Source organism: Lycorma delicatula, chromosome 12 (assembly GCF_047948215.1).
Source record: "Lycorma delicatula isolate Av1 chromosome 12, ASM4794821v1, whole genome shotgun sequence".
Classification (NCBI taxonomy): Eukaryota; Metazoa; Arthropoda; class Insecta; order Hemiptera; family Fulgoridae; genus Lycorma; species Lycorma delicatula.
In genome coordinates this window covers 69,105,583-69,127,852 of record NC_134466.1, presented here as the reverse complement: position 1 = coordinate 69,127,852, position 22,270 = coordinate 69,105,583, and the positions used below count along the sequence as shown (strand labels likewise).

Below are 22,270 nucleotides of genomic sequence, written 5' to 3'. Positions count from 1 at the left end.
TTTGTAAATTCATTCTAAGTCGAAGAATCGATTGAATGTCTGGATTTTAAAATTTTTTTAAAGAAAAATGAATTATACATCTCAATAATAATTAATTATCATGCAAATTCTTTTTTTTTATTCATGTGACATCTGAAAATCTTTACAAGTTTGTTCAGCTTTCTTGATTTCAGGCCTGCGTACAGCTGCATCCTTCATTTATATAACTGCAAATGTAGTTCATTACATCCATGAGGTGCAGGCAATAATGTACTAGAAACCAAAATGGCAGCCGAGAACACGATCAAGGAGCCAATAACTTTAAGATATAACCAGTTAACATGCCTCAAACTATCAACCCCTTTGGAAAGGCTCGCGCTAAACATCTACATACTCTGACACTCACCAAACTTTAAATCATACATCTTCTCATTGCTCTGGGCTCTAATAACAATATATAAAAATTAGAAGCATGGATAAGATACTAACACTAAAGAACAAAACAAAATGTCTTTGAAAGGTTTAAAAAAAATCTAGAAATAGATCATTTTTAATCTCTACCTTTTTTCATTTAAAATTTTTTGTGTATTTTTCATTTTCTGATTTTTTTACAGGAACAGTTACAGCAGAACAGCCACCACCAAAGAAAGTAGAATCAAAAAGTAAAAAAAGTGATAATAATGGAGTAAAAAAGAAGAAGACAAGGTATAGTTATTATTATATCATGAAAGTTACACATGTAATATACACTGGAAGAAAGTAAATTTTTTTTTTGTTTCAAATTACTGTCATATAAACGTTAACCTTACTCCTCAATCATTTTTTCAAATAAACAAAAATCTTGTACTGCCAACCTTTCTGATGGAATGGCAACATCTCAGAATTTAAGCCATTAGATCAGAGATTTAAATCCCAGTCAGGCTTAGAATTTTTTAAATGCTTCAAACTTTCACATGATGTTCAAGATTATGTAGACTTGATTATCTAAAAAAAAAAAAAAAATAAATAAATAAATAGCTGAACAAAAATATTATAAACTATATGCTCATAATTAATTTTTTTCCTTCCACAAATGAAAAATGTTCATTTACATCCTTCAAGTAGATATAAGCTTGATTTACTACAGTACATCATTCTATAGTTCTGACAGCAGAATTTTTCATATACTAATGTGTTAAACATTTACAAAGCATTTATAACAAAACAAATTTTATCTGACAAAGTAAAAGCTGATCGTATTATAAATGGTTTAATAGTATATAATTTTGATTAACAGAATATTTTAAATTAACTGAATAATATGAACTTAATTCTTTGTAGTTATATTCCAGTATGATTAAAATCAGACAGGTTAAGTAAGGTTGGGTATTTAAAGATGATTTGAATGACTGTCATCAGGTTTCCTATAATATATTTATAAAGTATATTTCTGTTAGCTGCTTTTTGAGATGGTGACATCAAGAATCGCTTATTTATTGTGTTCGTTTTCAGAATAGCAGATAATACTCCTCCTGGTCAATTGACTGTCAGAGGGGATGTCAAAGAAATTAATTGCAAAAATATTTTTCATTTAAGAAAAAAAAAGACAGAAAATGATAGATTCAATGATAAAGAAAAGAAAAACAAACAAATGTATATTTTCACGCACAAATTTTTTCATTGACAAAACCACTTCCTAAAGCATCATTCAACTCAAATGACTTGAGTTGAGTTGAATGATGTTGACATATGTCAGCATATTTGACATACCTCCATGATTGTGTTCTACAAGTTTTGGAAATGCATTTCCTACTCTTCCATTGCCTATTATTATCCACCACAAAATTCCTTTTCATGTAACAACACACAACTTTCCAAAATACTCCAGCATCTTTAACATCCACCAGATTCTTGGAACCTTTTACAAAACTGTAGTAACAATAGAAGTGATCAGAATAAATAGCATTACTAAATTCAAAGTGAAAAATAGAGGACAATAAATTTGCAATATGACACGTAGGTCGATGATAGAAGCACCCTGAGCTCCAAGGAAAGTGAAGTCTCCATTAACATCGCTTTTAATTCTTCCATTAGCACAATCAGATTAGAATTCTCATAAATTTCCAAGTTGATTTAACACTTGATTATTAGTTTCTGGAAAGTGATTCCATGCAATTCATTACCAAACATGATTTCTCCAATAAAATTTGTTCCTAGCACTCAAATCGCCTTTACAAGAAGGTTGTTAATATTATTATTCCTAACAAAAACGATAAATTCAACAAATAGAATATAATAAATCAGTTATAATGTTGGACAGCAATGTTTCTAACCTATAAACCTTAAAACAAATTTTTTACTATTTTTTAAAACTAAACTGACATTTAACAAAGAACAGCTTGCTTTTCAGCCAGGCACTGAGATCAACCAATACCTAATAATCCAATATAAAATCATTATAAAAAATCTCTGAAAAATCAATATTTTTCCACCAGTATTGACAAACATATATATTTTTCACCGTTGCTCAAAGACAAATCGCTTTGCAACAATAAAACAATATCACCAATAAATCGAGGCCAGTATGTTGTTTTGTAAGCATATTTGCTGTTTATAATAATGTGATTTTCTCTATAAGTTAAAAAAATATTTCTGCTAGAGTAATAGAAAATCAAGAAGCCCACAGAATGGGCTTGTGTTTTGTCGGGTGTGTGTCGGGTTGTGTTTTTTAATATCAAGTAATTTTGTTTTGTAAAAATGTTTAAGTTTATTATTTCTGAGATGTGTTTTTCTGTTACTCTGTTGTGTAACAAATCTTTTTTATGAATGAAGATGCTAAAAGAATGTTAATGTATATGTCATGTCAAACTACGTTAATTATGAATAATAGGATACGTTGGAGTATTTTATCTTGCTTATGATGTCTGAACTGTTTTATAAAATTTATGTATTTTCAAATGATTTAGCCTACGCTCAGACAAATCTACAGGCAGAAGCATTTTGATAATTTAGAATGGTGTATATATAACTGTTGGGATTATGTTTTTAGAAATGAATGAAGGATAGAGACTTCAAAGTAAATTTGTTTTAAGACAATGAAAATTTGGATTTGTTAATGCCTTTAATTTGAAAAATGTTTACAAATTTTGATGCAGTATACAATAGTTTGTTAAATTCTGTTTAAGTACTGCATTGCTCTTTTTTTTAATACAATCTAAAACTATTGTTAAGTCATCAATGTTAATGAAAACCATGATGTAACTGCTGTATAATTTGGCTACAGTGATATTTATTTGTACCTGTACTTTTAATGTTTTAGTCATATGGATTTCCAAGTTAGAATGTTGTTTTATACAGTTAACTTGTATAGTGTATCTTTTGTATTGTGTTAGTAGGTTTTATTATTCCATCTGTATTTTGTATGGTTGTTGTTTAGCCGAAAGCGATTTTAAAAAATTAATTTAACTGTGCCCTATTGTAAATTAAATTTCAGGCCTATGTTATGAACGTAGAGTTACTTAAATTAAGTGCAGACAGTTATTTCTTTTTCAAAAGAATAAAAATAAAGACAATTGCTGGGCAAAAACCTTTCTTTTAGTTTGTTCTACAATTTTTAACTAAATAAAGGAACATTTAGCTCATTATAATTACAAAAAACCCAGAAAAATCAGCTGCAGTTCACCAAGCCGGGAAGCTGAACGCAAGATTACTTTATTAAAAACAAAATGTCTGTTTCAAACAGCAATTATGTAGTTAGAGGTTTACTTTATCAATGATGGTTTGGAAACTTTGTTGTTTAATAATAATAGGGGCCGATTAAAAGAGCATTTTTGAATTTTATTTTATTAATCTTTTTTTGTAATTTTTCTGTCATAGAATATATAGCTATTGCTTAAATTTTACTCAATGGAGAGATACTTTTTTGACTTTTTAAATATTCATACTACTTTTACATTTCTTATAATACATATTTATAATATTCAATACTATGCAAACGAGTAGGTTAGATTGTGTGGGTAATCTGTTGGAAGATTCATCATTTTAGAATACTTTTATATTTGGGATTATTAAAAACAATGCTTAATTTTTTAGTCAATTTTTATTCGATAAATAGTTAAAAATAATCAATTTATATACAACTTCCTCAATATTTATTGATAATGATGCGTGCTTAAACATCAAATTACCTACCTAATTTTAAACTTTACGTACTTTTTTTTTTTTACTTAACTGTTTTTGAATGCTTTCTTGTTTTAAATTTAATAAACTGAACACTACACAGGCCCAATAACAGCTACACAACTCACAATCAACTCTCTCATTTATTCTTATTACAGTGATATCCTCGTTCTTACATACTGACAGATCACCAGTAGCATGACAACATTTGTTGCTACATTCATTTAACAAAGGTTCTTTTAAACAGCCTTTCCTTAATACTGTGTGATCCCTTACTATAAACGTTTTGATAGCTCCTTCTTTCGTAAATAACAAATTTCCTGTTACTTCTACTTTCTCTTTTGTTCATAATCACTTCATGCATACATTTTACTTTCATTCCCTGAAAGAATCTTTTTTTAACAAAATAAACTTTTTTTTAAATTTTTTTAAATTATTATTGAAATTTATTTCAGGACAACATTTACAGCATATCAGTTGGAAGAATTAGAGAGGGCATTTGAGCGTGCACCTTATCCAGATGTATTTGCCAGAGAAGAACTGGCACTTAAACTAAATTTAAGCGAATCTAGAGTACAAGTATGGTTTCAAAATAGAAGAGCAAAATGGAGAAAACGTGAACCACCACGAAAAACTGGATATATAGCTAATACAGGTAATAATAGTATTTTTTTTTTAAATATGAAACACTTTGCATGTAATTTACTTAAATGATGTAAAAGTAATCTAAAATGTCATTTACCACATTACTTCTGAACATTTTCACTAATTTTAAAGAAAAAATTACTGCAAAGGCTTAGTTAAACTACTCCTTCGAAATAAAAAATTTACTTATTTCACCAAAAGAAATATTTTGTTAGGTCCAATACAACAAACAGACATTAATAATATGATAACTACCACATAAATGCTGATAAAATTCCATTTCATTATATAATAATGAAATGATTCAGCATCCAAATACTGTCTTTTTATAATCTACAGGTATAAAGCCAGAATAGAGATGAAGTCATAAGTATGACTGCATCTGTGTGCAGTCAGTCTCTTCTTATGCATACTGTGTGTAAGTATGACATTCTTAAGTGTTTTGAATCTTAACTGAAATGTATCTTAGGTACCATTTTATACTAAGTAGTACAACTAATGGTAAAAAAAAATCAATGGTTTACTTTCTCTTTAATTAACCTTTTTTAACATTGAAATGAGTACAAAACAAAATCATGTATATTCCTCTAAAACAAATTAAAATTATGTTTAATAAAAGACAATGAAGATAATAATGAAAGCTGTAATCATGATTAATTTCCATCTTGATTGAAAAGAAGCAAATTCCATTTATGAAGGAGAGACTGTATCAATTTTTGCATTTAATTTGGCAAATTTAGATATCATTTTTCTCCGATCAGAAAGAACACATAATTACAATCTTTTTTTAAATACATGTACATGAAAATTTCTGAAGCTATTGATAAGTTTTTACACTACTGCTGCTAACCAAAATCTTTCAAAAGTTCAAGTTTTAATTATTCTATAAAATTGTATTCTTGTTAAAAAATAAACTTTTAATGGACTTTGTATTTGAATTTATGGTTTTAAAAACACTTCAGTAGTTATAGAAGGTTATAAAATAAACAAAATGTCACATAAAATAAAATGTAATTTCTAAGAAAACAATATAATAAAAAAAAATCTGACAATAAAAGTAAACTCACTACTAACTTATAATGTATCCCAGTTGCAGGGGATGGGTCATTGGTGTCTGTTATACTCCCTTTTTTCTGAACCCAGTTATTTATTCTGCTTATATTTTACGCTTAATTATTTTGCTTTTTTATTTCTATGCTTAAACTGTTCCTATTATTGTTTATTACTGAAACAGATTTTCAATAACCCCGTTATTGAAATTTTGAAATTATTAGAAGACCTAATATTATTAGGTCTTATTATTTTGAAATATTTTAGAAGACCTAAGCGTTTCTAAAAATAACAATTACCGAACTAGAAAACAAGTTTTCTTAAATCTTAAAAAAGTAAAGGGTTATTCATTCTCTCAGTTCAAAAACGTGGATTAAATACTGGTATATTCTGAAATTCCATTTGACAGAAACAGTTAACCAAAAAAAATGAAAAAAGTGGTTGTGAAAACAAAACCTAGCGATAATGAAAAACAAAGATATAGAATTAAGCTATGCTTTACATTTGATGGAACAAAATAAATCCTTATATTTATATTGCCATTCAGAATAAGGATGTTAAATGCAAATAATACATCAAATAAAAGTTATGTTTTATGTGTATCCAATTTTTTGGGTAATATTCTATTTCTACCTGAGTAATTCTTCAAATTTTTTTCAGAAGCATTTATTAAACAATGCTTATAGAAAACAGCAACTTTTACTGAAATTCGAATCAACAACAAATCTTTATTCTTTTCAAAGAAGTAACATAATAGTTTTTGTACACACGCATGTGTGACTGTATATGTAAAAAGTCTCAAAATGATTCATTAATATTATAAATAATATTTGGGAATAAAAATCATAATATTATGCTATTCTACAGATATTTAAGAAACCTTCCAAACACATAACAATTAAAACAGATATATTTGTATTCAAACTTTATTATAAATAAATTTATAAACGGTGACATGAATTTCACAAAATAAAAAAATCATAACATCCATACATGTATGTAGTACACATTCACTTTGACTCACGGACCACTGGGCTGATCTGAAGATTTTTTTTTACTAATGTTTTTCTTGATATATAAGGATAGTTTTAAATAACATTTTATCTGAATAACTACATTATTGGGCGAGTAATAAAGCTTAAATAAAAATCTATAATTTTTACTAAATAATGATACTAAGTAATATTTTGACACCGATTAAATTTCATTCTTCTAGAGATAGTTACATCGCCCTTCTTCCTAGTAAAATTTAGAAAAAACTCTGTTGCAGAGTGCATCAGAAGGGCAGACTACCAGTTTTAATTAAGAAAGAAAGGATGCTGCAATGCTGTAATATTTTTTAAAATAATATTACTTTCAGCACTTTAGTTAGCTTTTGGTTTTTTTTTTATTTCATGTTACCTTAGTATCATGCGTTCAAAACAATTAAAACTTCAAAACTGATTTATCGGATACAAACCCCTTTTTTTCATACCAGATCGCATTTTGGATTACTGCAAAACTAAAGTACAACAAAACTAGCTTCTTTATTTTTTTTTTTTTGGACTGACTTTTCCAAAAGTCAGTTACTTTCGGTCACATGGTGGAAGTGGTGAAGAAATTACTTTTCTTTACGTTTTGAGGTATGAGGAGTAAAAAATACCATTCATTAAAATTGGGGTTTCCTATCAACATGTTTTGAGCAATTCATAATCAACACCCGGCAAAAATTACAGAAAGTAAATTGATGAAAATTTGTGTACATGTTATTCTTACGGTGTAATTGCACATTAAGAAAGGATTTTCTAAATCTCCAAGTTTAAAGACTTAAAACGGGGTAATAATAAAATTGACTATTTTTTTTTAAATTTCTTAGTAACAAATGAAGATATCAACTTGAATTTTGGGTGTGTAATTTTCATGTGAATATCTAAAAAACAAATTTCTAGATTTTTTGAAATTCAATCTTGATGGGGTGAGGAAAGGTAAAAAATTTGCAATGATTGCAAATTTTTCTCATTTCCGACTATACTAAAAAGGATATTTGGTAGATTTGCAAATACTCTTTAGTAAAATAACTAAAAATCATTTTGAATTTAGATTTTGTGATAGTTTCGGAGTCTAACTGTATACAGCGCAGCAGCTCAAACACAGCCATTGCCATTGTTAATATGTATGTGACATGACTGGGTGCACCTGCATCCGGTTACTTGACTAAAAATGTGAAATAAAACAAATTGACCCCAACTTGGAATGCGTAACCATATAGCGCAGGCAAAGCCACAAAGGGATGCTAGTATGTATATGTGTATATATACACATTTATATACTTAAATATTTAAAATATTTATATATATATATAATATTTAAAATATAAATATTTAAATATTTATATATTTAAATATATATATAATTGTATTTTATATTATATAAAATACAAATTTTTTTAGATAAAATTTTTTATAGCCCATTTTTTCTTTTTTTTCCTCTGTATGTTAAATATCTATATATAATATAATATTTTTTCAGCCTCCGCAAATTATAGAATTAGAGAACACACTTACCTATACATTTTACCTTTTTCATGTTCAAAATATATTTGGGCCTAAGCCCATCTTCAGTGATTAATAATTCTTATTTTTTACATTTATACATTAAATTATAGTTTTTACTTTTATACTGTAAAAACTTTTAATTAATAAAAAAAATTTAAAACACTTATTACATTAAAAGTATTATAATATTAAATAAGTAAAAAAGAAATATGATTCTTCCAGTATTTATTAAATAAAATGCAACAATTGTGAAAAAATAAATATTGGTAAAATGAATAGATCCTTTAAAAATAGATTTAATGAACATTTTAGATCATTTAAAAATAAAAAAATAGGTTTCTCAGATGTAGCTGACCATTTAATAAATAATAATCATAACATAACTAGTTTAGAAATAATCGAAAGAGTAAATATTGAAGAGGAAAATAGTAATAAAAAATTAGAAATTTAAAAAAAATTGAATATATATATAGATACAAATGTAAATTCAGCCTTACAAATTTGCAAACAGAATTTTATGAGGACATTCTTATTAAAATTATTTAAGGTGGCATACAAAGGTAAAATATTGATAAATTAATAGTTAGTAAATTAATACTTTTCATTCTCTTGACTGAACAAATATTTGTTCTGAATTTTAAAATTTTTTATTTAAAATGTTTTAAATTTGTTTATCAATAAATAATTTTTACATTATTAAAGTACAAAGGTAAAATTGAATGTGTAAATGTACAAAATAAAAAAAATAATTATTAAAAAAAAACCACTGAAGATGGGCTTACGTCCGAAAACGTTTTGAACATGAAAAAGTAAAGGTAAGTGTTTTCTAATTCTGTACTTTGCGGAGGCTGAAAAAATATTATATTATATATAGGCAACTAAGATATAGGTTTACATATAAGATTTTACAGCTTGAAAATCTCCAAAATTACTACATCAATTTTGCTGAAATTAAGATATGCTACAATAATATATCAAGTAGTGCATGTGAAAATTTGATGAAGACTGGTTGAGTCATTTTGAGTTACACTCAATTTAAGGTCAAAAAAAGGATCACCTCCGTTATCTATCACCAATGAATTAAATCCTGCACTTAAACTAATGATTTCATGAAAATTACAGCTTCATTTATGTATAAATCAAACACACTAGATCGCAGTACATAAAGTTTTGTTGAAAGTACATTTTACAAAGTCTTTTTCTAAAATAAATGCAAATATGCATTTTATTTTCATGATGTTTTTTCTGTAAATTTTATTCTTGTTACATTTATTATTCTTTAAAAGCTAAAACAAAAGAAATTCTTCAGTATTTCACTTGATTAACTTGTGACAATTATCTCCGTTACATCTGTTTTACTCTTTGAATAGGATAATACAAGAATAACATAAACTGTTTCAATGAAATTTGAAAAATAAATTAAGTTAATTTGCCTGGACTAGACATTGCAATTTATACTACTGAAATCTAGCAATGTCTGCTGTATCTTAACTTTAAATGTTTATCAGCGATTTGACGCTTCAGGATGCAGAACAATAAGAAAAAGAATTAAACCTGCTTCCCTCTTAGCAAAACTTATCTTAATTTACAAACTCGGGATACGCTTTAGGAAAAAAATTCAAGCTATGAAAATTAAAGTAAATAGATTAATTATACTTGAACAATAATTTTCTGTAAAGAAAATTTTAAAGAAGTTTTTAAGATTTCAAAAAGAGTTTGTTCGGTTAACTTGCATGGTTTTTTGTGATTTATAAATTGCAAATGAACTGAAAGATTTCAGAGGGAACATGAATTAAAGCAAATAAGGCACTTTTCGTAAAAATATTTCTTTTTGAACATCTGGTACTGAAGGAGAATATATAATATTTTATAAGGTAATATACGCAGTTTATGGATACATTTTTCTCAATATGTTTTTCAATAATTACAGGTTCACCTAATTCCAGTTTACCAGGACCATCACCCGGTTTCGGTTTTAATTCAAGTCCAGGTCCTAGCGGAGCAGATCCTTGGGGATATTCACCTAGTTACGACTTACAACATTTAAATGTACCGTATCCGCCAAATTCAGGGTATCCACCGACATGTAGCGGTAGTGGCTACACGCTACACGATTCGGTAACAGGATTTAGTTCAGCATTATTTCCACGTCAAGAGTTCCTTGGAGAAGAATCACCACCACAACTACTACCGCACATATCAGAATTATCAAGCGATCCGCAAAAAGTCGAATACACAGTGGATGGAGGTCAGATAACTGAAGATAGATCGACGACTAATATCGGTGGTTATAATGTAGCAGACTGTTCAATGGTGCGTGTCAAAATGGAACCTTCTGGTGGCGATCAACAAAGTTCAAATTGTTATGTTAATTTACCCCCGTTTATGAATTAAGCTCAAACTGATAACAACGATTTTAAAAATGCAAATTATTTAAATAATTACAATTCATATATTAAATTTCAGTATTAAGTATATTTTAATTCTATTTTAGTTTAATAATTTTATATTTTTTATTTTAGAAATGCGTGCCATATATCTATATAATATATTGGGTAAATATAACTGGAAGACAAATAAAACATTAAATGTTTTTAAAATCTTCTAAAGGAGAGAATTTTGTCGATTCTACATTTTTTATTTTTAGTATAATTTAAAATACGTTAGTATATGTAATATAACTTTTTAACTACTTTTATTATTTTTGTGATTATATAATTTTAGTCATTTTGTTGATTTCTGATCAATAGTTCTGCAGTTGGTTTAATATAGTTTCAGACTGATATAGTATAATTAATTAAAACTCAACAGCATAAAATATATCAATACCGCTGGTATTAAACTCCAATTAACATCCCTAATCAGATATGAAACAGCTCTTTCAGCATCAAAGAAAAGCTGCAGTAATGGCTGATCGATGATGACACCACTATTCACACAGGGTTAAGAAATTAATTTTATAATAATCAACTTATTACGAAAACGGTAAACACACAATGTCAAATACTGAAAAAAAATGTACCTACAATATATATATCCCATATTATATGTAAAACAAAATGAATAGAAAATTGTACAATAAATATAAGATGTAAAACCATCTAAATTTTAAGAAAACATCATATTTCAGATTCTCAATTGTTCTCTCAGATTAATTACAAACTATCTATGAAAAAAAGGATAAAATAAATTTAAAATTAAATGAACTGTACAATGGAAATTTTCATATTTTTACTGTTTAAAAGACCTCTTTAGAGGTGAATTCTTCAGGTTTCTCGTTCCAGTCTTGAAACAACAAAAAACATTTTTTCACAATGTAATCACATGAGGTAATAATACCTTCATTGTACATTAAATACACAGCTTGTTTTATTAATTATAACACAATTTTAGCATTCATATAGTTTAAGTGTTTCATCGCAAATACAGAAGAATCTTTGAAAGGCTGAGTATTAAGTATATGGTATGATTATTACTGTAAAATAACCTGTAATTTTTTCATTGACTCAAGCAATATAAGATTTTATACTTACGTATTAACGCCACCGCAGCTACAGCTGCTGTTTAGGTTATGTTGACTTCGTGTACTGACAAATCGTACGTATATCAAAATAAACCAACTAAATATAACCTACGCTCGCTTCGCTCGCTAACCTCTTATAATTAACATTAAATGTGCATCATATATACAACTCATTAATAATATAACCTTAATGTTATAGCACTGAAATCCAATTAATGTTAATCCACCAAAATCCGATTGACTACTTTGTTTTTAAATAAAGCTGTAGCTGCGGTGGCATTAATACGTAAGTACCGTTATAAGAGGTTAGCGAGCGAAGCGAGCATAGGTCATATTTAGTTAGGTTATTTTGATATACGTACGATTTGTCAGTACACGAAGTCAACATAACCTAAACAGCAGCTGTGGCTGCAGTGGCGTTAATACGTAAGTAACATTTAAGTTTCTCATGTTTCATTACATTAAAAATATTCGATGCAGTATTCCCCTATTTTATTCATCCTTTGCTTTTATTAAACAATTCCTTATCTTAAATCAATCAACTTAAGAATAATCTAAACCTCTTCTTTTTTTCAATTTCACTGACTCCTATGAAACAATTAAATTCTAATGTATTTTGGTTAGGCTAACAAACAGTCCATCAAAAAATTCAAATGACCAAACATGATATTAGAAAATATTAAAATTTTTAAAAGAACTCATTTTAGTGTCTTAAAAAATTATTTGAAACAAAGGAGCAATAGACAGGAAAGTTAAAAACCAACGATTGTCTTGGGAAAATTACAGAATACTTACTAAAATTCTTGCAGATTAAAGATATATGAATAAATAGATATATGAATTATACGTATAAATATACACATATATACTTATATAAGTATTCCTATAATTAACAGTGTATAAATTACACAATTTGTAGCTAAAGATTCGATTGAATGTTAATTTGGGCATTTCTTTATAAAAAAAATGGTTCAAAAAAATCTAACCAGTTTACAACACTAATTCTCTAAAAATTAATAAATTTTATCAATTTTTTCCAATACAATTTTTTAGCAATACCATCTTTTAGTAATACCAACGATTAGAAAACTTTTAATATGTAGCCAAATGAAGAATTGCATGTTGTGTTTGTTCATTTCATACTTTGGTTTTTGTCAAGTTTTGAGCGTTTAATTTTATGCATACCACATAAAAATCTCACCTCGCAATGTATTCAAATAATATGAACATTCATATTTATACAAAGGGGGTTTTGCATTTCTTAAGAACTGACATTATATGAATCAAATTCATATAATCGGTTGATATGTTATGAACGGTAAAACGATTTTGAAAACAAAACAAGGTACTGCTAACTAGCCGTAACAGATTCTTCAGAACAATTCCAGTGTAATCTGAGAATAAATAAATAACAATTTTTAATCGTTTTAAGGAATTTTTTTGAAATCGATCGTTTGATTAGTTCGACGCACTTTATTTCTTTTAATTATTTAATTTCTGTTTTTCCTAACAATTTCCATAACTAAATTAAATTCAGACTTTAGTATGCAACCTGTTGACATGGTCGTTATCATAAGAATGTGCCAGACACTTCTTTTTTTGTCAGTTCATCTTAAAACCTGTTCAGTTTTGGACTTTGTCAAACCACTTCATTTTAAACATTCCTTTACATGATGTATTTACGATCTACTACATGTACAGTTTTAACTTTGAAATTATAATTTTTTATTTTATTTTAAGTCTGATAATAGTTTTCTCAGTCACAGTAAGAAATAAAAATAATATAAAAATTTAGTCATTTATAGAGAACAAGAAAATCTCTAATAGCGTCGGAAAGCCCTTTTAATTGATAAAACAAAATTTTCAGAATTCACTGTCTAAAATTCTGGAATTTCCCTTAATAAATTTTCACTTTTCATGTCTCAAAACTGCGAGCATAATAATAAAGTGTTTGGGATACACCATCAGATCGTTTGAACAGAGATGAATTCACCATTTTGTTACAGATTTAGAAAACTGAACGACATGTACAGAAAATCGCATCTGATTTATTGTGTTTGTAATTAATTATATTGTTATTTATCATTTCCAAAAAAATAAATGTTTTTGACATGTACATATCATTCATTTCAGATAGGAGTTTAAATACCCAGACATCCCCTCTGGCAAAATTGCAGATACAAAATAAAATAATGCCATTTTTTTGCAGATGCATAGTCTTATAGCATATTGTGATTATTGGAAATATACAGAATAATTTTTAAAAAATTTTTCCCAATTAAAATCAACTGAATTTGAGTCATATAAGTTAAGTGTGGCTTATTGTCAGTTTCAAATTAAATGTGTAGAAAAAGGTGTAAATTTTACGATTTTTTTCTTCTAATTATTAGATAATATTTATGCTTAACTTCAATAAAAAATAGTTTATTACACTCTTGACACATAACATAATTTCAAGAAAGCATTTACTGTTTGTTTACGATGCTAAGATTTCATTTACTTAGAAAAACTTACTATTTTTATAGCTATAAAGTTTGAATATTAATTTGTTGGAATTAAACAAAAATAAAATTTAATACAGCCATTTAAAATAAAAAACACAACCCAGGTTTGTTTTTTGGGGGATATTTTTTACATGGTAAAAATTGTTTTTCAGATAAATCACTATATCCTAGAATATGACGTATCCTACCAATGTGCATCACCAGAATAAATTTCATAACATTTTGATTAACAATGCAACTGTAGTAATTTTTTTTTTAATAATAAATATTACTCAAAATTATTTCTCAATTTTAATAGAAGATTGCCCCAAAACACGGGAAGGAGACATAGTTTGCTTGTACAATACCTGTCCGGTGCATGTTCCTGAACTCGGTTAAACTAATGATATCAAATGTTCAGTTTTTCTTTCTGAAAAAGAGAAAAAATTAGGTAATTTAGAAAAAATATAATGAAGTATTAAAAAAAAGATGGCCGAACAATAATCTTGACTAAAATCATTGTGGGCTTACTTAGAAAAGCTAAAATGATACAATACATGCCAAAGCATTTGTTTACAAGCAACTGTCATTTTGAGAAAACCACTTTCACTGACAGATTTAAGTTTCCTTAACAATATTTTTATCAAAAATAAAATTTTTGTTAAAAATAGTAATTTTTTCTAAGAGAAAACATATTTCCACAAAACATGCAAAGACAACTAGCAATATTTTATTAATCAGTTACATCATACAAATAAATTAAGATTCTATAACAATCTATTAAATATAAATAAAAATTGAACATCATTATCCCCTTTCCTTTATCCGGTCGTTATAGAAAATGAAAATAAAAATACACTTCTACCTAAAACTGTACCCAACCGTGGAATAGTATCACCTGTACTACTACTCCTATTTTTTACTTCTGTAACTACTATAGCATGCTATAAGTAACTATAGTAACTACTATCAATAAGTACGCTTAAATTATAATATCTATCTCTTTTAAATTTAAAAGCACTCAACGACCACAGTATACACAATGCAGTTTTGTATTTAAAGTGTACTTACAGCCTAAAGAAAAATACAATTGAAGTCAGCAATATAGTAAAGTTTAAAATTAAAAATCTAAGCAAAATATAAAACAAAATACCTTTTCGCATAGAGAAAAACAGCCATGAAGGAATTTTCTAAAGAAGAAAAAATAATAAATGAAAATAATTGCCGGGTACCTTACAGACTTGATTTTTGTCTATGCAGTTATTGACCAAATTTACTTTCAATGATACACGTTTGAAATAACAAACCAAATCATTTTTATTAAATATAATAATAATTTTTTTTATGTTTAACTGCTACTGCTGTTATCTTCAGAGACAAGTCAAAAAAGTTATTGTTGGTAGAGTTTTTAAGTTAGGCAGACATATGTTCAGAATGAGATTGAAAAGAAAGAGTGTGTTATTCATTTCAAACATCATTATGTATTGTTACGTATTTTATATTTGAATGTGTTTTAATGCGGTCAGTTTTGTGAAATGTGCAGAACATTAACACTAACTACACCTTAAACGCTACACATATACAAAAAATTTCACGTCAATACACACTTGAACATTATTAAATATAAAAAATTATATAATATAAAAAAGTACAGTGGTATGACAGATAAACAGTCACAACAATGTGTATTCTAACAAATTTTTCAGCTACATTCTAAATATATGTAATGACAAAAAAATCAGGATAAGAATAGTAGCACCAGTTACTGAAGATCCAAGAAACATCAAAAAACATTGAGACATCAATATATATATATATATATATTTATATTATATCAATATATATATATTTGTATATTTGCGATATAATATATATATATATATAGATATAAAAAATATATATATATATATATATATATATATTGGAAATATTGTCAGTTTTCATTTTTGGTACTACACATTCTTAACAAAAAAGTGTCAAAATTCTATAATGATCACCAAGAGAATCATGTAGAGACTACCTAATAAGATATTAGAAAATTAATAAATAAAAAATGTAACAAATTCCTTTATGACATATTTTTCTTTTTATAATTATTTTTTGCTAGAATGCAATATAAGTGATAAAAATAAACATTCTTGGGGGTTACAATTAAAAATAAATAAATTGCCAACTGAAAACTTCTGAAATAGACAATAGCATGGCAAATCAGAATTCTGGTAGTCAAAATAACCTTACAATACATATTAAATTACATAAAAGCAGACTCTAAATTGAAAACAGTTTTATTCAAAAGTGAGTCGACATGAAACAAAGCTAGTACTCAATATTGTTTAATCCTTTACTTCTGGATAATTGAGATTAATCAAAAAGAAATTTGTGATGAAAAAGTTGTACGTGTAATGTATATCTATTTCATATTAGAAGAGTTATTGGTATTTAATATCATTATTTCTACAAAAAAATAATAATCTGTAAGAATTTGTAGTGAATACGTTCAGCAGATTTGTATTCTGCTGAATTCTGTATGTAATTTTTATCACTGGTAATTCTTAAAGGAGGTTTATAATCAATTCATGTCGACTGAATGAACTAAAAATTAACATTACATCCACCACGTCTGCACGGTGCATGTCTTCTCACTCGATGTCTTCTCACATCAAGTTTTGTGAATATCAATAAAATAAATTAATAAAAATACATAAATGTACAATATGCTCACTTCTGACATCTACTGTAAAACAAAAAATAATAAAGCGGTATCTTTTCCTTCATTATTAAATGTTATATTAATAAAAACAAAGACATTGAAAAATACTTCAAAAAAGTACACTTATTTTCTTTTCACATTCATCAAAGCTTGTATAATAATTAACTGGAATCATTTTGTATTCATGCACAATATAAATTTACCAGAATTTCTTTAAAAAAATAAACGATATAATGTAACCAACAATTATTAGACTACAGTGTAAATATTTAAATGTATATATTATAATTACATACCTTCTCACTATTGTTAAAATGTTAAAAAACATATTTAATGCTTATAATACATTTAACAATAATACTGCATTCAATGTGCCTTAATAATTGTAAATAAATAAATGTTATTATTACTATTAAGTAATAAAACACATTTTTATATGAATAATAAATTATAATTTGTAATTTTTTTTAACTGCTGAAATACAATTACGTTCTAGAATATTTGTAATTTAACAGTATTATTTAAAATCATAACAATAATTACATTTTAAGATGTTGTAAAATAAAAATTGTAATTGTAAAATGTTTGAATAAAATTTTATTATAAAATAAATAAAATTTGAATATTAATGACTCACTGTATCTATCTGGGTTATACAGGTCTTTTCTTTCTTTTTCTGTTTGGCCTCCAGAAGCACCATAAGATTACTTCTGAGGGTCAATGAGGATGGTATATAAGAATGAGTGTCAGGTCAACCATTTGTGAGATGTGTGGTTAATTGAAACCCAACCACCAAAGAACTCCAGTATCCACGATCTAGTACTAAAATCTGTATAAGAGTAATTGCCTTTACTAGGATATGAACTTTAGAACTCTTCGACTTGAAAATCAGCTGATTTGCGATGATGAGTTCACCACTAGGACCAACCCGGTGAGTAGGGATCATACAGGTCTGTTAAAAAAAGTTTCCAATTTTAGTTTTTTTGAGAAATAGCTACAAACAAGAAGTCAGTAGCCTTAACAGCTGTCACTTCCACAACAATTTTATGTTAATTCTTTAATATATTATCGTTATGTATATGATGATGGCTGCCACAACTTTTTACAATAAGTCAGTAACACACAAACTATATCAATATAATTTAGCAGACTGTAAAAATAAAGAATGATATAAAACTGTTTTAAAAATAGCTGAATTTTAGTATAAAATTACCAATGTTGTGATAGCCAGCAACACGATGAATTCTTAATACTATCAAGGTTTGAAATTTAATCAGTGAAGATCATTTTTTGAATATCTGATAAACAGTGATTTAAACCTTAACTAGAGAAACCAACTTCACTGTATGCTGGGCAAGCATTGCAAGACTGAAAAATTTGCAATTAAAACTAAAATTATTGTGAATTTATGTTGGACAGGACATGCAGGATTTGAGTGGTTGTGAATTTTTTAAGAACACAATAACGGGTATTGAAAATTGGGTTTTCAGATACAACCCAGAAACTAAGACTTGGTCATTGTAATGAAAATGTTCAAACTTCTTTAAACCAAAGAAAGAAAAACTGATGAAAAATGGAATCAAAGTAATGATAACAGTTTTTTTTTTACCACCATAGAATTTACATCACAAACATGGACAAGAAGGTCAAACAACTGATAAATAATATTATCAAAGAACTTTCCATCACTTTCTCGACTCAGTTTACAACAAAAGTCCAGATTTGAGGAAATTATACAACTGGAAATTTACTTGGCAATGTTCCTTGTCAATTCCTCCAATCTAAACCTAATCTTTTTACTTTCAACTGTCAAGGTTCACCAAGCTCCTTACTTATACATCTGTTTGAGATAATTACTCACCGATTCCCCACAAAAGAAAAATACTTAATTTTCTTGAAGCATGTGTCATTTTCTTTAGAAAAAAAGTTTGTTATCAAAGTTTAAAAAAATTTTCTCAAGTTTAAAAAGTTTGTATTCAAAGTTACAGAATTATCGTTCTTCTAATGCTACTTTTGTATTGCTTACTGGTACAGTCACATGGTGATAAAAAATTTTCCCTTCTTCCAATTCTGATTATAACCAATATTTGGTTTCCTTCAACTATTCAATTATTACATAATTGCTTCATACAATTGATCATAACTACTACTATGGTGGTTAATGGTTCAAATAAGATAATTATTTATTATCACTTTTTTGAGCTTGATATTTGTACTGGTAATTTTTTTAAAATTATTTATGGTTAGACAGAGCATTTTGCAAGTCAAAGAAGATGATGTGTTTTACTCCATCAAAAAACCCCTTTGAATTTTGAAAAAAATTTTGCAGTTTTCAAAACTATACTGGTGCAGATTTTTTCACCTTGACAAAAAAAGTTTGAACAAGGGAAACTTTTAGATGAAGTTACATAGATGTTAAATAATATTAATTGATAAAAGCTTCCTTCATTTAAAAGTTTTAATTGAAAATGTTACCTATGAAGCACAATGACGAATATTTTTCAAAATTATGTAGTTATTCAATGCCAAGAAAACGAGTGGGTATTAAAAGAACTATCATTGACATTGGATATGCTTCAAAATCTGATTGTCATTCAGAAGCTCTCTTCAATAAAATCATCAAAATTTTTAAAACCAGACTTTGAAAACAATAATATAACAAGTGTTATGTATAGGTCCAACTGTGAACTAAAGCCAACAACAATCAAGTGTACTGTACATGAAGTCATTTTGCATTTTAGTTCCGTAGCTTAGAAAATTATCCCAGAACAAATCATTTTAAATAGGTTGCATTTCAAAGCTACTCATTTCTACTAGATACAACAGACATACTACAGAATGACACAAAGACCAATAAAAATTAAGACAGCAACTGGAAATATGTCAAACTATGTTGAATTAAAATATCAAGATACCTCAGCAAGAAACAATTATATGAGACGCAAGCATCATTTATTTACAAATATTAAGTTACTCTATATCAGTAGATATAAGAGTGAGGTATGTTTTTACACAATATTCTTCAAAATGAATTTTGGCAATAATTATCTAAAAGTATTTTTATATTTTCAGAATAGTTACATACACGATTTATCTATTTTTTGAAATATTTTTTCCATTTTTTATAACATCTTTATATTAAATTTTAAAACATCAACAGCTCGTTAGATTTCAGAAAATATGGAAATAACAGATATTTTTAAGTTCAAAATTTGGTTTTATACTAACTCAGAAATAAACACAAATGGAAATTTGGCTAATCTAAATGGTACTTCCACGTTAATATCACCTGAAGAATTTTAAAAGGTGTTGTGCAACTGATCTCTTCTTTTTATAATTTATTATTGTTTGTTAATAACGATAGGCTAGGCAAAGTTAACGAAACAATTCTAAAATGGGTTTGAATAAACGCATTTGAAACTTACAAACATTAACGTACAATGCTGTACATTTTTGACTGGATGAAACGTAACGTAGGTTATGTCGAATTTTAAAAGCAAACCTATTTCAACCTACCTTACCATTATCAGTTATTTATTATCAAACATTGTTTGCTACAACAACTTTTTTATTTAGATAAATTCCCCAATAAACTGGTTTTGAATTAACTTAAATCTATATCAACAAAACACACCGATAAACGTAGGTAGGAATGTTGATTAAAAGTACAATGATTTTATTTTATTTTTAAATTCACTCACTTCTATTGGAAATTAAAGTAATAAATTTCAGAATTATATAGATAATTTTAGTAGAAAAAAGATTACCTGAAATTATTAAAACAGCGGCATCATATAACTAACGATCGTGAATCCGTTAAAAAGATGTCATTTTTAAAAAAGTGTTAAGTTCTACATTAACTATCCACGTGAAGCGCCAAGAACATAGAAGTAGTTTAAAAATAATTCAATAGATGGGAGTCAAGTAGCACAGAAAACTTATTACCGTTACATTTTAAAAACTTGAAGCATTTATCAATTTTTGGGATCTATTTTATACTAAGAAATGTCAAATATTGCTCCTTTATAATGGTCTATTTAACTAATTTCCTCTTTTTAACGAAACAAACAAAAATTACACTTATGAAGAAAATTTTTATTAAGCATATTATACTACAAATATAAAATATGTAGATGTATCACTAATTAAGGTCTTATTTTTCAGAAAATGTTAAATAAAATTATAATTTTTCTTAAAAAACATATGGCCAAACACAATATAAAATATATAATTATGTATTTGTAATATTTTCTACTGAATGACAAAGTATACATTTATTTTCAATTATTCATGCATTAACTGTTTCATCTCTTACTTTCCTCATCTGTTTAACTTTATTCTGACCACACCCATATTTTTTCAAACATTTCTAACATATTTTTTTTTTCTTTTGTAATATTTATTTTTTCATACATAGTAGGGTAAAAAAATATAGCTAATGAGATGTTTCATAAACTGAAGTATAATATAATGTAACTTGGAGTTCATTAAAGGAGTAAAATTGAGTTTACAGGTCACAAAAATGTTTTATCAGTTCACCATTTGACCACTAAAACTGACATCTCAAAATTTTAACTTTTCTATTTATATTTATCAATATGTCTCATTATACCTTAAAATAAGACAATACTGATAGTTACAAACCAGCCAAAAGAACTTTTTTCATGCAACATAACACAACAGTTTGTCAATAAGAAGGAGCCTAATCATATATTCAGTACTATTTTTAATGAATTACACCCATTTATAAGATCTTTCATTATCATTCATTAAAAGGTAAATTAAAATTATTACAAACTGATTCAGATTAAATGAAAATTGTTCATTCAGAAGTAATTATGCAACTTCTTCACTAGGGTTACTTGCTGGTGGCACTGGTATTAATGGCACCAACTTATCAAGGTTAAGAACCTGCTCCGATGTATGTTGCATAATTACATTTCACAAACCCTAATTGGGTTTGGTCTTTAATATATTGGTTTTATCAAATTTAAAATGTGTTGTGACATTTCATAGAGTTCAGCTTCATTGATAGATTCGTTTATGTAGGATATGCATAAAATTTGCATATAATAAAACACATATGTGTTTTATTTTAATTTTACTATTTCCAAAAAGCCTATGACAGTATTCATAGATCATCAATGCTGAAAATACTAAGAATCATAGGATTGCACCCGAAACTAGT

At 26.9% G+C, this 22,270-nt stretch overlaps 1 protein-coding gene and 1 long non-coding RNA gene across 2 annotated transcripts in view; one reads left to right on the top strand and one right to left on the bottom strand.

Moving 5' to 3' along the window:
• LOC142333417 (uncharacterized) overlaps positions 1-10,927 on the top strand; it is a 32,221-nt gene extending 21,294 nt beyond the window's left edge. The window contains exons 4-6 of the mRNA XM_075380477.1: positions 594-684; positions 4,593-4,792; positions 10,297-10,927. Coding sequence (XP_075236592.1) covers positions 594-684; positions 4,593-4,792; positions 10,297-10,760 — 755 coding nt within the window. The 3' untranslated portion in view covers positions 10,761-10,927. The remainder of the gene's footprint in view (positions 1-593; positions 685-4,592; positions 4,793-10,296) is intronic.
• LOC142333422 (uncharacterized) lies at positions 187-20,936 on the bottom strand. Its single transcript, XR_012758603.1, has 3 exons — positions 20,850-20,936; positions 14,741-14,802; positions 187-963 (listed from the first exon to the last, which is right to left on the bottom strand). It is a non-coding gene; the product is annotated as an uncharacterized LOC142333422 (long non-coding RNA).
• Between the last annotated feature and the right edge of the window lie 1,334 nt (positions 20,937-22,270).